At 59.3% G+C, this 14,491-nt stretch overlaps 1 protein-coding gene across 4 annotated transcripts in view; it reads left to right on the plus strand.

The window, feature by feature from the left end:
- Positions 1-6,996: 6,996 nt before the first annotated feature.
- The window catches only part of GRAMD4 (GRAM domain containing 4), a 78,920-nt gene continuing 71,425 nt past the window's right edge, over positions 6,997-14,491 (plus strand). For 3 of the 4 annotated variants that reach the window (XM_060025832.1, XM_060025831.1, XM_060025833.1), the window contains exon 1: positions 6,997-7,206. In XM_060025832.1, the coding sequence (XP_059881815.1) occupies positions 7,178-7,206 (29 nt within the window). In that variant the 5' untranslated portion in view covers positions 6,997-7,177. Of the gene's footprint in view, positions 7,207-9,972; positions 9,990-14,491 lie in introns of those variants that run through there. The other variant, XM_060025834.1, reaches the window with a different exon arrangement.

Genomic DNA, 14,491 nt, shown 5'->3' on the forward strand with positions numbered 1-14,491 from the left:
TTAATTTAGTTTTTTATTTTTGGCTGCTCTATATGGCTTGCAGGGATCTTAGATCCCCGACCAAGGATTGAACCTGGGCCCCGGGAGTGAAAGCACAGAGTCCTAACCATTGGACCACTGGGGAATTCCCAGTGGGCACGTCTTTCTGCTGCACTTTCCTGTTTCATCGCTGTGCTGTCTGATATCATTTGGCCCTCGCCATATTTGACTATTTACATGCAAATTAATTAAAATGAAATGCAGTTACACGCTCAGCTCCTCATTGACACCAGCCACATCTTTTTTTTTAATTTTTATTTATTTACTTATTTTATTTATGTTATTTGTTTATTATTTTTGGCTGCGCTGGGTCTTTGTTGCTGCACGCGGGCTTTCTCTAGTTGCAGCGAGCGGGGGCTACTCTTCGTTACGGTACGCGGGCTTCTCATTGCGGGGGCCCCTCTTGTTGCGCAGCACAGGCTCCAGGCGTGAGGGCTTCGGCAGTTGTGGCGCGGGAGCTCAGTAGTTGTGACTCGCGGGCTCTAGAGCGTAGGCTCAGTAAGTTGTGGTACACGGGCTTAGTTGCTCCGCGGCATGTGGGATCTTCCTGGACCAGGACTTGAACCTGTGTCCCCTGCATTGGCAGGCGGATTCTTAACCACTGTGCCAACAGGGAAGCCCCAGGGAAGCCCCAGGGAAGCCCCATACCGGCCACATCTTAAATGCTCAATAACCATGTGTGGCTACTGCATTGGGCTGCACAGATACAGGGTATTTCCATCATTCTAGAAAGTTCTATTAGACAGAGCTGGCCCATAGGATCATAACTCTCTGCTTTGCTCCTTTGTGTAATGTTACCGTGGCCTCCTCCAGGCTGCTCTGTTACAATTCCTTAAGGCTCCCCCCACCGACTCAGCCCCAGGGGCCCAACAAAGAGGCTGGGGCCCCTGCACGACCTCCTTCTGGCCGCTGCCAGGCCTGCCCTCCCTCAGATCTCTCCCCTGGCGTGAAAGCCCCTCCTCCGAGAAGCCCCCAGCGCCCTGGGACGCAGCGGGTGCTCCCCCAGCTCCACTGACCGCTCACACTGGGGGCTCAGGCATGGGTCTCCCTCCCCCACAAGAAGGTCTATGTAGGCCAGGTCTGCATGTCTGCGGGGTGAGGGGTGAGAAGGAAGGAGGTGTGGTCACCACCCTGCAAAGTAGGGAAACTGAGGCACAGAGAGGTGGAGGGACTTGCCAGGGTTACACAGCAGGTAAGACCCAGAGCCTAGATCCCTGCTAGCAGACCCAGTCTCCTCCGCAAGGGGACAGAAGGCCGGGCTGCTAAGGAGGGAGCCCTGTCCACGTGGCCCTATGTGGTGCCGGCACTGGGAGGCTGCGTGGCAGCAAGGACTACGCCTGGGGGTGGGAGGCTGGCCAGCGGGCTCGGCTTCTGGCCCCTGCACTGCCGTTTGCGGCCACGAGGTGGCGCACGCTGTCAGGCTCAGAAGCCAGGACCCCAAGTTTGTGCAGTAAGCCCCCGTCCCAGGCCAGCAGGCTGGGGTGCTGGGCTCCATCGCCTCCTTGGGGCCTGGCTAAGCCCTGCTGAGGAGCCATGTATTCTATCAGGACCCCCACACACTCCCCCCGTAGGGAGCACCATCTCTCTATGGCCACAAGCAGAGAAAAGCCTTCAGATCTTGCATTTATCACCACGCTTCCTCTGCTGAGAGAGGCTCATTTGTTTCCCTTGTTAACATTTCCGAGATGCTGACGCAACTTACAACAGAGGACGGCTCTGACGCACGGCGGGTGGTTCATTTTTTCCTAAAAAGCTGTTATTAAGTTGATGGTGCATCTTACGCGGTGGCATTTTAAACTCAAGGAAACGTGAATTACATTTCCGGGCGTCATTTGGCCACCATCAGTACGACATTTGCTGAATGCCTACTGTGTGCAAGGCAGCCCCAGGGACTGGAGTATAACATGTGCTGACTGACTCAGAATATACGGAACTCTCAGACCTTCCACCTCTGGACGGGCGGGCAGGCACCGTACATCCTGTTCCAGACCCCTCGGAGGAGGATGCCTTGCATGCCCTTGGCCACCCCTACAGGCTGCGGCCAGCCTGTTCAGTGGGGACCATGTGCACCGCGGTAGAGACTACAACCCCAGCCTGCGAGTGGGCATCTCACTTCTTCGCTTTGCAGAGGAGGAGACCGAGGCTCAGAGGGTTGGGTGGCGTGTACGAGGACACACAGCCACCAGGAGCAGCCCCAGTCCTGCCCCTCCCGTGGCAAAGAGCATGCGCGGGGTGGTCCCAGCCTTCCCTGCCACAAGGCCTGAGCGGCAGCACCCACGGCGTGGGGCTGGGGCTTTATTCCCCGCGTGTCCCCCCATTCGTGATCTGGGTGGTGGGCAGGTCCCGTGACTGTGGGCAGGGCTCTATAAAAGCTGCTCCACCCGCCTCCCACCTGCTGGTCACTCTGAGACCCTCCGGTCAACACCCTCTGGAAGCATTCTGGAGCCAGAAGCCTTTCTCTGTCAAAAGCACCGGTGCGATCTTGTGGTCCCTGCTGCAAACCCTTCCACAGCTCCCTGCTGCTCCGCGGATAAGCCTGAGCTCAGTGGGCTGTCCTCCTGCCTTTTTCCAGCTAAACGGAAAAAGTGGTCCTTGCTGAAAACCCTTCCGCAGCTCCCTGCTGCTCCGCGGATAAGCCTGAGCTCAGTGGGCTGTCCTCCTGCCTTTTTCCAGCTAAACAGAACAAGTGGTCCCTGCTGAAAACCCTTCCACAGCTCCCTGCTGCTCCGCGGATAAGCCTGAACTCCGTGGGCTGTCCTCCTGCCTTTTTCCAGCTAAACACAACAAGTGGGGCTCTCTGCTCCCGCCCCACCCCGGCCTTGCTGCCTACCCCACCCCTACCCCCATTGCTGCCGTCTCCTTCCAGCCGCCCAGGACCTAGGCTCCTTCTCTCCTGAGCCCAGACTCCACTCCAGCTCCACACCACTCCCCTGGGGCTACTCAGTGCCAGGTGCTGCCAGCCGGAGCGGGTGACACAGGAAAGGACCAGGAGTCTGGAGCGGGTAGTCGCTGGGCTTGGATCCCACTCTCCCTGAGCCCCCTGTGTCGGCGTCCTGTGGGACATGGGGATGTGTGTTCAGATACCGAGGGCCAATGTCATTTCCATGAACCACGGGCACTGCTGGGAGCTGGGCGGGGTCACGGAGGGCGAGAGAGGGAAGTGCCTCATTTGGCCACTAACATCCCCTGCTTCTGCCCGTCACGTGGGTCTAGGCATCTGGCTCCCAGGTGCTCTCCAGGACTCTGAGGATGGGGGACAGGGTTCTGAGGGCTCGGCTGGCCCCGGGGTGTGTGCGGGCTCCAGGCCACCTTCCCAGAGCCGGCAGCCGGGCTTGGAGTTTGGCACCGCCCGCTCTGCACAGCCCTGCCCCGCCGATGCCCCAGGTCCAGCTCAGCTTCAAGCGGCGGGGTGGGGAGCCAGTGGTGGCCCTGCCAACCCTCAGCGACGTGGTCCTGACGGCCAGGTGACTGCTCTGAGCCTGTGTCCACAAGGTCAGGCATGACAGGTACCGCAGATGGGGCAGTTTAAGTAACAGAGATTTAGTCCCTCACAGCCTGGAGGCTGGAGGTGAAGGATCGGAACGTCAGCAGGGTTGCTTCTTCCCAAGGCCTCTCGCCCTGGCGTGCAGAGCGCCATCTTCTCCCTGTGTCATCACTCTGAGTGTGGGTGTCCTAATCTTGTCTTATAAGGACCCCAGCCCTGTGGGATTAGAGCACACCCTAATGAATTTATTTTAACTCAATCACCTCTTCAAAGGCCCTGTCTCCAATTACATCGCATTCTGAGGAACTGGGGGCTAGGACTCCAACTTATGAGTTTTGGGGAACAGAGTTCAGCCCGTAACAGTCCTCCTCTGTAAATGGGGGGATGGGATGGCTCCGAGGAGCTGCCAATCAGGGTGGTGTGGGTGCCCCGTAACGTGAAGTGCCCCACGTTGGGGTGTATCTGGTCCATGCCTGTCCACCAGGCAGGCACAGCGCGAGCAGCGGCAGGTACAGGGTGGGCGCCCAGCGAATGTCTGTAGGCTGGGCTGAAAGTCATGGACGCTGGGGCGGCCCCAGAAACACGCTTCAACTTCTTCCCTTCCCCTGGTTCCTCCGTCTCCTGCCTGGTGCCCCTAGTCCTGGTCTTTCATTCAAGAACATTCCTTGGGCACGTGCTCTGTGCCCCGCTAGGGCGGAGGGCTGTGGGTGAATACTTCAACCACTGCACTTGCTACTTTCATGAACAAAGAGGTCCCCTTTGGGGCCTGTTCGAGGTGGATCTCTGTCATCTGTGAACAAAAGGGCTCTGACAGTTACAGAGACTGGCTAAGGTCCTGAGGTGCGGGGCAGGGACACACACATGGGTAATCTGGGTCTTTCCCCAGGAGGGTTGATGGGGAGAGTTGGGGGAAGAGACAAGAACACAACCAACAACAGGGTGAGGGATGCAGGGGGTGGCTGGGCCCATGATGGGGAGTCCTGAGGGCCCTGGCTGCAAGGGAGGCTGGGACCAGTTCTGGCCAGGCTGGTGAGGGGGTCTTTGTGGAGCTGGGTCTTGCAGGCTGGGTGGAGTTTGAATAAGGAAGGTGGTCCTGGGAGGATGTGGCAGGTACAATGGCTTGGGGGCAGGAAAATTGAGCATGTGTTTGGGAAAATCTCTAGTCCTGTTTGCCTGGAGAGCAGAGAGATAAGGCCAGGAAGCTGTGAGGGCCCAGTGCATTCCAGGCCGGGACAGAGAAGGAACCAGTGGGGTCTGGAAGCTGGGCCTGGTCCTGGCAGGGGTGCTGGGCATGAATGTGACTCAGACCACCCAACAGAGCTCTCATACTGGGGAAGAGACAGTCCTGCCTACAGCTTGCCACAGTACCCCTCCCGCCCCGAAACAGACCCCACGTTTGTGCGTTAGCTCCCTTAATCTGAAATCATTTGGTCTCCCATTCTGCAGTCGGGAAACTGAGGTACAGAGAGGTAAGGCCTCCTGCTAGGAGCCCACCTGAATGATTGCCTCTGACCCAGGCTTATCAGGTCTACCTTCCCAGGCTGGGGGAGGATGATAGAAGGGCCCCACACCTTGTGAGGACAAAGAATGTCACCTGCCATTTCAGTAAACAAAGGATGCTGTGGCCATCAAGCCATCTGTCACTGCAGACGCCCCCTGCCCGCAATGGTGCACCCAGGTCGGAGAAAAACAGGACACTGGCCCGAGATAGTTAAGACGCATATGAAAGGAATGATTTCAATGAGACAAAACTCACTCCTCTTCCCATATGTAGAAAAGTACTAAAATCATTAGCTTGAGATGCCTGTTTTGTGTGATTATCAGTAATCCTTTGTTGTTCAACTACATTTGTTCCCCAGCAAAACCTCCTATGTATCCTGGCTCCTACCTTTACTTCTTTGGAACAGTCTCTCAGAGCTATGTGAGAGGCTGCCACCCCTGGCGACTTCCCCGGCAGTCCAGTGGTTAAGACTCCGCCTTTCCAATGTAGGGGGCTCTGGTTCCATCCCTGGTTGGGGAACTAAGATCCCACATGCCACGCGGTAGGGCCAAAAAAACTGAAGACATAACTCTCAACTTTTAGGTTGTGCAAAATTTTTTCGGTTGACACTTACCCCAGGGAATGCTTCAGAGGCACCTGAGTTGGGAGCCTTGAGGACTGGATAGGAGATTGGGAGTTGGGTTAGGTAGTGGGGTAGGCGGCGGGGTGGGATGGGGTAGCTCAGTTCTGGATTCCTGGAGGTGTCTGTAGGACTCCCACGGTCACTGGGTTTGGGGCAGAGCAGGGGAGCTGGGCTTAAGACACATAAGGCAGATGGGACCGTCAGCGCAGAGCCCAGAGGACCCAGCTGAGGAGGGGTGGCTGATAAGTCTGGGGACAGACAGCCTTGGGGCCTTCCATGTTCTCTGGGTTCCCCAATCCTCCGACTCCAAGCTCCAGCAGCCATCCTCCTGGTCAGACCTGGGTGGGGAGTTAATCGTGGGGCCCGCAGCCCAGGATGTGGACCTATGGTTTTGGAAGGGTGGTCCCTTCTACTGGTAAGCTAGACAGCCCCTGGTCAGGGAGCCAAGGAATGTGCAGGGTTCTCCTGGGGGCGCGCGCGCGCGCATCCAGACTCGGGCAGGGGTGGGGCGTCAGGTGGGCTTAAAGCTGCCTCCCTCTACTAACTCCCCGCCCCGCAGTGTGCAAGCGTGCGGGATGGGCGCCCTTGAATGACAAAGGTGCGACTCAGAGAAAGAGGCCCGCATCCTGAGGTCAGGGAGCGCCCCTGGGCATGGGGGGGGGTCAGCCCCCGCTACAGATTCGAGTCTAGAGGGAGTGTGTGCAACCCCACCTGCCCTCCCCCTGCAGGGTCCAGGTACCCTCCCCCTGGGTGGGCCGAAGAGTGGCTTCAGGGTAAAGGCGGTTCCCTATGGGATGTGGTCGCCACCGGTAGCAGTCTTTGACGCAGGTCTGAACCTCAGGCGGTCCAACTGCCGCTCCCGTGGGGTGTCTGGCCGGCGGACCGCGGATGAAGTGACGGCAGCATGCGTGCCTGGGCGTGGCTGTGCCCGTGGCGTCCGCCCTATAGACGCGCGGGACCGCGCGGCCGTAGGCGCAACCAGCGGACGGCCGCGCGGAGGAGTCGCCGCGCGTGCGCGTGGGTGCAGGTGGCGGGGGCGCACGTGGGCCACCCAAACAAAGGTGGTGCCGCGTGACCCAGCTCGCTCTCGCGTGCGAATCCGCCAGGGCAGACGAGCCCCCGCGAGGGGCCGCATCCGGGTGGGCCGACTGCCCCGATGCCGCGCAAGGAGGGGCGCGACTCCTTTAAGGCGCGGCGGGGCGGTGCGGGGCTTGCCAGCTCAGGTCGTGGGGCGTGGCGTTGGGCGTGGCGATGAGGGGGCGTGGCGATGGGCGTGGCGGAGCGCGCGCGGGGCGGGGCGGCGGCTGCGCAGGCCGGGCCGGGGGCGCGCAGATTTCGCGCAGCGGGACGCGAGCGCGCGACCTGGCGCCGCCGCCGCCGCCGCCGTCGCCGCCGCCTCCGCCTCCGCGCTCGTGGCCGGGACCCGCGGGGCCGCCTCCTCCGGGCTCCCCGGCGCCGCTCGGCTCCCGGGCGGGCGGCAGGTGCAGCGCGGCCGGGCGGCTGGCGAAGGGGGCTTCGAGGCGGCGGTTGGATGAGAGGTGGCCCCGGTCTCCGCGCAGGGTAAGCGGCGCGCGTGCGGACGCCCACACAGACCTCGGCGGACTCACGGACAGGCTCCCCACGGGGGCCGGCCGAGCCGCGACCCGGCGCGCTCGTCCACGTTCTCCCCGCTCCCGCAGCCAGCGGCCCTCCTAGCAGGGCCCCGCGCGGGCGCGCCCCGCTTACACGCCCCCGGGTCCCGCGTTGGCTTGGGCGCGCCGCGGCCGCGGCGACTCCTGGCCCGCGTTGTGCCGGGCTGGCCAGGGAGAGGAGGACGTCCCGTGGGCGCGGGGCCTGAGGTGGGGTGGTGGTGGTGGGCAGGGCGGGGGTCGCCGCGGCCAGGCTGGGGCACGGGCGGGCTCGGCAAATGTCGTCTTCGCCACTCACTCCTTGGGGACAGGAGAGGAGGAGGGAGACCCCGGCCGCTGTGACCCCAGAGACGACCCCGCTAAAAAGTTGTGGGCGCTCGTCCTCCTCCCCGCACCCCTCCGTTCGCCCTGTCCCCTTTCCCTTTGTTTGGGACTTTTAGCTGATGGGGCTCTGCTGGGGCCCAGCCCCGCGTGCAGGCACGGAGGAGAGGTGTAGTGCAGCAGCTCCCAGCCCGGGGCCCCCGCCTGCCCAGAGCAGGCCCTGCACCCCCGTCCAGGCCTGGCCTACCACCGGGGGAGGGAGGAGAGTCGGAGCCGGGCGGGCTGCTGCACCTGTCTGGGCAGGGAGGCTCTGGCAGTAGGAGCAGCGGCCCCGGCCAGGGCCATAGACCTGAGGGGGTACCCCTGGAAGCTGAGTCCACCCTGGGGCTGTCGCCAGCCCTGCATTTCCGGAGGCGGGGAGGATTCAGTTTGGGCGACACCTTCTGCAGGATGGGTTTCCCTTCTTGTCTTCCTAGTGAAGGCTGGGGAGAAAAGACAGAGTTCTGAGCATCTCCCCCCCACAAAAATGGAGGCTTCTGAGCCCCAGCGCTCATCGCAGCGCAGCCCTAGGGGTAGTTTCAGGCCTGGGCCTGGCAGGGGCAGGGCTGTGCAATAGTTAAAGAGAGGAATTTGGAGCCTTGCCTCCGACACACATCTGTTCGGTGACCTTGGGCAGGAAGGCCTTGAGCTGTCTCATGCCTCAGTTTCCCCACCAGTAAACGGGGAGGGGGGCTGACAAGAGGATTAGATGATGTGATACAGACCCCCCCCACCCCCCTCCCCGACGGGACACACCTAGGGCAGAGAGCAGAACACCCTGGAGAGGCCAGCGGTGCCCTTCGCCCCCTGGCGGCTGTTGATTTCCTGACTCTGCCCCACGTGTCCCAGGCCCATCTGGGGACGCACAGTCTGGCTGGGTGAGTGTGCTCCAGTTGTTGCCCTTGTCCCCTGCTGGGGTGGAACCACATCCCACAATGTTAGCTGGGGCCCCTCGGATCAGGGACCTCATTAAACCTGCCCCTCCTTCCTGTTGCAAACCCCTCTGAAAACTCCCTGCCTAGCCCAGGTAAGGGACCTGGCCTGCCTGTCCTTCCCTCTGTCTTGGCTGTGATGTTGATCCTTCTGCAGCACTGTGACCATAGGCAGGGGTCTTGAACCTGCAGGCTGCCCAGTGCTGGACTCCTATTTGGGGGGGTGGGGTGCCAGCTTGGTCCTGGGGACCAGGAGGTAGGGTTCCCTGGAGCCTCTAGACGGCGCCACCCCCTCTCTGCCCTTCTTTCTTGTGGGCTGCCTTGGCTCATGGGGTGTGGCTGTCCCAGAGGTGCGGCCTGGGGACGGTCAGGGCCTGTCCCTTTGCTGTCTGCCTGCCTGCACTCGGGAAAGGCATTTCCTGGAAACTGAACAGGAAAGTCTCAAAGTGTGGTTTGCTTGGCCCTGGCCGCCTTAGTCTGTGTCTTCCACTGAGTTGGGTGGGCAGGGGCCCTTCATGCAGGGAGAACCTGGTGGTCTCTCCAAGCCGCCAGGCTGTGAGGCGCTCCTCGTATCTGTCCAGCCAGAGTGGGTGTCAGGACCCCCCCCGATGGTCGCCAGCTCCGTGTGACCTCTGCTTCCCCTGCCCTCCCCGGGCCTCACCTTCACCAGCTAGAAACGAGGAGAATCAGGCCCGTTTTTCCTGAATCACCCCTTCTGCTGTACAATAGAATAGAATAGTGGTTCAGGCCCAATGAAAACAAAGTGTTATTAGATTCCAGTGAGAGTGCAGTTGCCAGGGGAGATTGCGAGCCTGAAGCGCATTTTCTGTTTGTAACAGAGTATCTGAGCGATGTTACAGATGTGACAGAGATACCAGTGCCAGGCCCAGCCTGCATCTCCGTGGAATCAACGTAATCGGAGAAGCGAAGGGCTCCCCTGATGTTTCCATGGTGTGACCCATGTTAGTGGTTGTACCACTGGTACACTGTCATCTCATGGGCCCTAGGGGACCCCTTCCAGCTCCCCACGCTTCGCGGTTTGGGAGTTTGCCTCCTGAAGCCAGTCGTATCTGAGCTCTGTGCAGGAGTGGGCTTCCCATTGTGGAGTGGCGTGGCTCCAGCCAGGTCCTCCTTTCTGGGGGCCACTCCCTCTCGGGGACCTGGGCTGGTTTTTCTCTGGCGTTTGGCCCCCTGTGTAGTCAGGATGGAGGGCTCCTGCCTAGTGGCCGTGCTGGGGACTTGCTGAGCGTCTGAGGAGCTCCAGTCAGTGGAGGGCGTGTGCCAGCTGGGGCGGAAGACACTGGTGGTGGCTGTGTGGCCTGCTTGGACAAGGCTGCTGTTCCTGTCGCCAGCAGGAAGGGAGACCATCTTTGTCGAAAGCCGAGTACCCCTGCTTCCTGTGGAGGCTGCTGACAGCCTTGGGGTATGTAGCAGAGCATCCCTCCCCTTAAAGTAGTTAAAAATGAATTGGGGGTAATGAGACGTGGACATTGAGAGTGAGTAATAGGAATACGGATGCCCTTGCCAGGGGAGCAGCTTCTGTTTGTTTACCAGCCCAGACGTGCTCGTGTGACCACCCAGGTGGCACTCGGAAGGCCTTTGCTTGGGACTTGAAAGCCAGCTGGGGGGCCCTTAGGCACTGCAGGGGGTTTAGGTCTGATTTTTCCTTGGCTTTGGGGTGGTGTGGCAATGGGGGCTCTCACTGGGTCTTTATCCGGGGCAGAATCTAGAGAACACCCTTTGTAAGGGGGCTGAGAGTTCAGTTGCTGGCTGGGGACGAGGAGGAGGCCTGGGTCCTTGACGGTGACGAGTATTTTGCGGAGATAGAGTGGCTGAGACACAGCCAGCCCCGCCTGAGGGGCAGCCGGGCCACCTGCTTGGAGCTGGCCGCTGACAGAGGAAGGCAGTTGGTTGACTTGAGAACTTAAAGGCAGGTCGTCCGACTTCTCTTACTGATTGAGATGAAGCAAGAAAGTGAGGGTTTCCCTAATTAGAGAAAACTGTGTTCCTTGAGCCTTTGGGGTCTGCGTGTGGCCTGTACGGGGGAGTCGGGCAGAGACTTTGGACTGTAATTCACCATTAATGACGCTCGCCATCTAAAGGTTATTAAGATCACTTGGCATTTGAGTTATAACCAGGGTTGTGATGATGTTTAAGGCCTGTGATTAAAGCCTCCTGTGGTTACACCGGCAGACAGGAAGGACTGGCCTGTCCAAAGGAAAAAAGAAATTAATAGTAGAAATCACTCAGTATAGTGTCAGGTGCGGTGCTAAGTGTCTTTCAGGCGTTGGCCCTCGTGGTCCTCACAACCTCCACCTTCACGCGGAGGCAGAAACAGGCCCAGAGAGGCAGGCGGCTGTTCTCAGTCCCCAGTTAGTTAAGTAGCAGAGCTGGGATCGGAACTCGGGTTGTTTGGCAACAAAGGCTGTGCTCTTAACCTCACTGCCTCCCTGATAATCAGTTGAATTTCTGGGGGTTTGTATAAGAAACAGAGGAAGTAAATTTACAGTCATGATGAGAAGTCTCTTTGCCATCAAACGTGTGCTTATAGCAAGAGCGTCTCTTATGCTGGGCCTGATGGCATTCCACGCACTTTATATGATTGATTTTCATAACAGCTGGAGGTCAGTGCTATTATTAGCTCTGTCGGCACAGAGAGGTTAAGTAACTTCCCAGAGGCCACAGGCTGGTGAGTGGCAGAGCTGGGTATCTGTTCCTAAGCTGGGTGCTGTATGCAGGGGGATTAAGTGGAGAAAACTCTTGGTCTGTCGCTGTGTGTTCTTGGGCAAGACGCTTAACCCCTCTGGGCCTCCGTTTGGTCACCGAGAAACAAGGGTCTTGGTGTGGAATATAGAAGCCAGAGGCCTGAGAGCTGGCCCTGGCCCGAGCTGGCCGCGTCTGCACTGCCTCCCCCAGGAAGGCCCTGGGTGGGGAGGCCCAACCATTGCAGCTTCCCCCCAGGAAGAGAGTCGTGGTGAAGGGGGCCAGTGCGCCCCAGCACTGGCTGGTGTTGGATGGAGCGGCCCTGGCTGTTGTCGGGGGTGAGGGCTCTGCCTCTCCCAGAAGCTCAGTCCACACCTGGGGAGAGAGACACCTGACACCCTGACACCGGGCACCGCTCGCTCTGTGAAGTGAGGGCGCTCAGAAAGCCCCCACTGCTCTGTCCCTCGGGAACCGGGGCGGGGGGGTGGTGATGGGTTGCCCTACCCAGAGCCCCCCTGTGCCGCCGAACCCAGCTCAGCTGTGGTGGGAGAACTAGGTGTGCTGGCGCCATGGAGGGCTGCCGTGGCCCGGGGACCCCCAGGGAAACTGCTCAACCCTCTTGTGGTCAGGTCCCCAGCATCGGTGAAGAGGGCTGCCGCCTCTAGTCCTTCCCTGTGGGCAGGGGGTACACGGCACATGAGGCCCTCCCCAGCCCGCCAGCATGGAGTGCGGTGGGGCCCACCTGAGCCCAGCCTGTGCCCTCCTCCCAGGTCAGAGAGGCCCTGCCTTGCCCCCCTCCCCTCCGCAGGTGCTGCCTGCAGGGCTGTACCAGGGTTGGCAGACCTTTGTGTCAGGCACGTCTCTGCTCCCTCCCCCTTGCTGGGGAGGCCTCCCCCAGCACCCGGTTTATAGAAGTCCCCCCTCACTTGCCCCCCCCGCCCCCCACAGCAGTTGTCCTCCCTGGAGGCAGGGGCCTTGTTCTGGTCCTGAGCAGCCCAGAGCAGGGATGAGGGAGGCGCTCCCTGCTCTGCCCTCGGGGGCCACTCTGCAGCCTGGCCTCCAGGGACCAGCAGCTTTGGGTCCTGGGGGCCTGGCTGGGGTCAGCCCACCTGCAGCTGAGCTAAGCTGGGGGCTGGGGGAGGGGAGGGGCCAGGCTCCCCAAAGGCGGGGGCAGGCCTGGGCAGTGAGAGAGGTGTGCGTTTGTTTTTTAAACATCATTATCGAGGCACAGTTCGCATACCATGCAATCCAGCCAGGGAGCGTGCCATTCACCGACTTTTAGCATGTCCACAGAATTGTGCAGCCTTCACCACAATCTAATTTTAGAACGTTTTCATCACCCCCGTTAGCCATCACTCATTCTCTTTCCCTCTAGCCCCTGGCAACAGCTAATCTGCTTTCTGTCTCCATGGATTTGCCTGCCCTGGACATTTCGTATCAGGGGAATCGTATGCTCTGTGGAGGTTTGGCCCTGCTCTCCTTCGCTTAGCGGGACGCATTTTCACCTGTGTGGCAGCGTGTAGTGACAGAGTTGTGCTTGATGCCTCTCCTGAAGTGTGGCCCCTCTTCCCCAGCACGAGGTGACCCTGGACGACCTTTCTCACCAGTCTTGGTGGGCTCGCCTTGCATCGCCTGGCACCCGGGGTCAGAGTTCGTAGCGGCCCCTTCTGTCGCTATGGCTGTCTGAGAACTCTGTGCCGGCACCATGAGCCATTTCATATGACTCATTTTCAGTGGCCTTTGGCACACTTACCATTTATGTGAGCTGCACTCAAGTCACCTCCTCCAGGAAGCCCTCCTAGCCTTCCCATGCCCCCAGGGTTAGGGCCCTTGTGCCTATCATCCTGTGTGATCCTCTGTTTACCTGCCTGCCTTCTGAGCTCCTGGAGAGCAGGGTCCCCGCTTTTCATCTGATTCCTGGCTGGCCTTGTTGGAGACAGTGTCGGGGGGGTGAGTGGTTGCAGATGGCGGGGGTGGCGTGTTTGTGAGGCATTGAGTCCCATGGGCTCTCTTACTGGCTGCCCCACTATTTCTCTTCCTCGATTATCCTTGAAACTGTACTGTCTGTGTCCTCTGGATCACCTCAAGGGCAGACCCGGGTCTGGCTCTGGGTATCCTGGACGTTCAGGCAGAGCTGCGGAGTGAGCTGAGCCCTGCCGGCCCCACCTCTGCCCTACCTGCCCACCACGCCCCACACTCGGTGGCAGGCTGGGTTTTTGGTTTTGTTTTCCTTCTTTTTTTCCCCTAATAATAGACTGTAGTTTTTAGGACAGTTGTAGACTTATAGAAACATTACAAAGAAAACACAGAGTTCTCATATATCTGTCCCTCCCCATGGTTTCTCTTATTATTACCATTTTACTTTAGTGTGGAACGTTGTTATAATTAATTAATGGACCAATATTGATTTTTTTTTTTTTTTTTTTTTTTGCGGTACGCGGGCCTCTCACTGTTGTGGCCTCTCCCGCTGCGGAGCACAGGCTCAGGACGCGCAGGCTCAGCGGTCATGGCTCACGGGCCCAGCCACTCCGCAGCACGTGGGATCCTCCCGGACCAGGGCACGAACTCGTGTCCCCTGCATCGGCAGGTGGACTCTCAACCACTGCACCACCAGGGAAGCCCAATATTGATAATTACTAACTGAAGTCTGCAGTTTATTCAGATTCCCTTAGTTTTCACCTAATGTCTTTTTTCTACCCCAGGACACCGTACTACATTCAGTTGTCGTGTCTCCTTTGGCTCCTCTGGGCTGGGACAGTTTCTCAGGCTTTTCTTATTCTTGATGACTTGACAGTCTTAAGGAGTATTAGGGACATTGTAGATCGCTCTCCACTGGAGTTTGGACAGTTGGAAACGCCCTGCTGGAATTCGGATGTTTCTCTCCGGGTTAGACTGGGGTCGTGGATTTTGGGAGGAAGGTCACAGAGGTGAAGAGCCCTCATCCCATCCCCTCAGGGCACTGATCCCTGTGATGTCGGCCTAGGTCATCTGGCTGATGTAAACTTACTCTTTTCCGTCTGTCCGTGCTGTCCTCCTTGGAAGGAGGTCAGGATGTGCAGCCCACACGTAAGGGTTTTGAGGGTGGAGTGCCTATAAACAGTTTGGAATCTTCTGAATGGGAGACTTGCCCCGTCTCCCCCATTTCTCAGTTTATTCAATCATTTTTTACGTCAGTATGGATTCACGCCTCCTTATTTTACACCTTGAGTTACGGTGCAGTTC

Source organism: Delphinus delphis, chromosome 11, assembly GCF_949987515.2.
Source record: "Delphinus delphis chromosome 11, mDelDel1.2, whole genome shotgun sequence".
Taxonomy (NCBI): domain Eukaryota; kingdom Metazoa; phylum Chordata; class Mammalia; order Artiodactyla; family Delphinidae; genus Delphinus; species Delphinus delphis.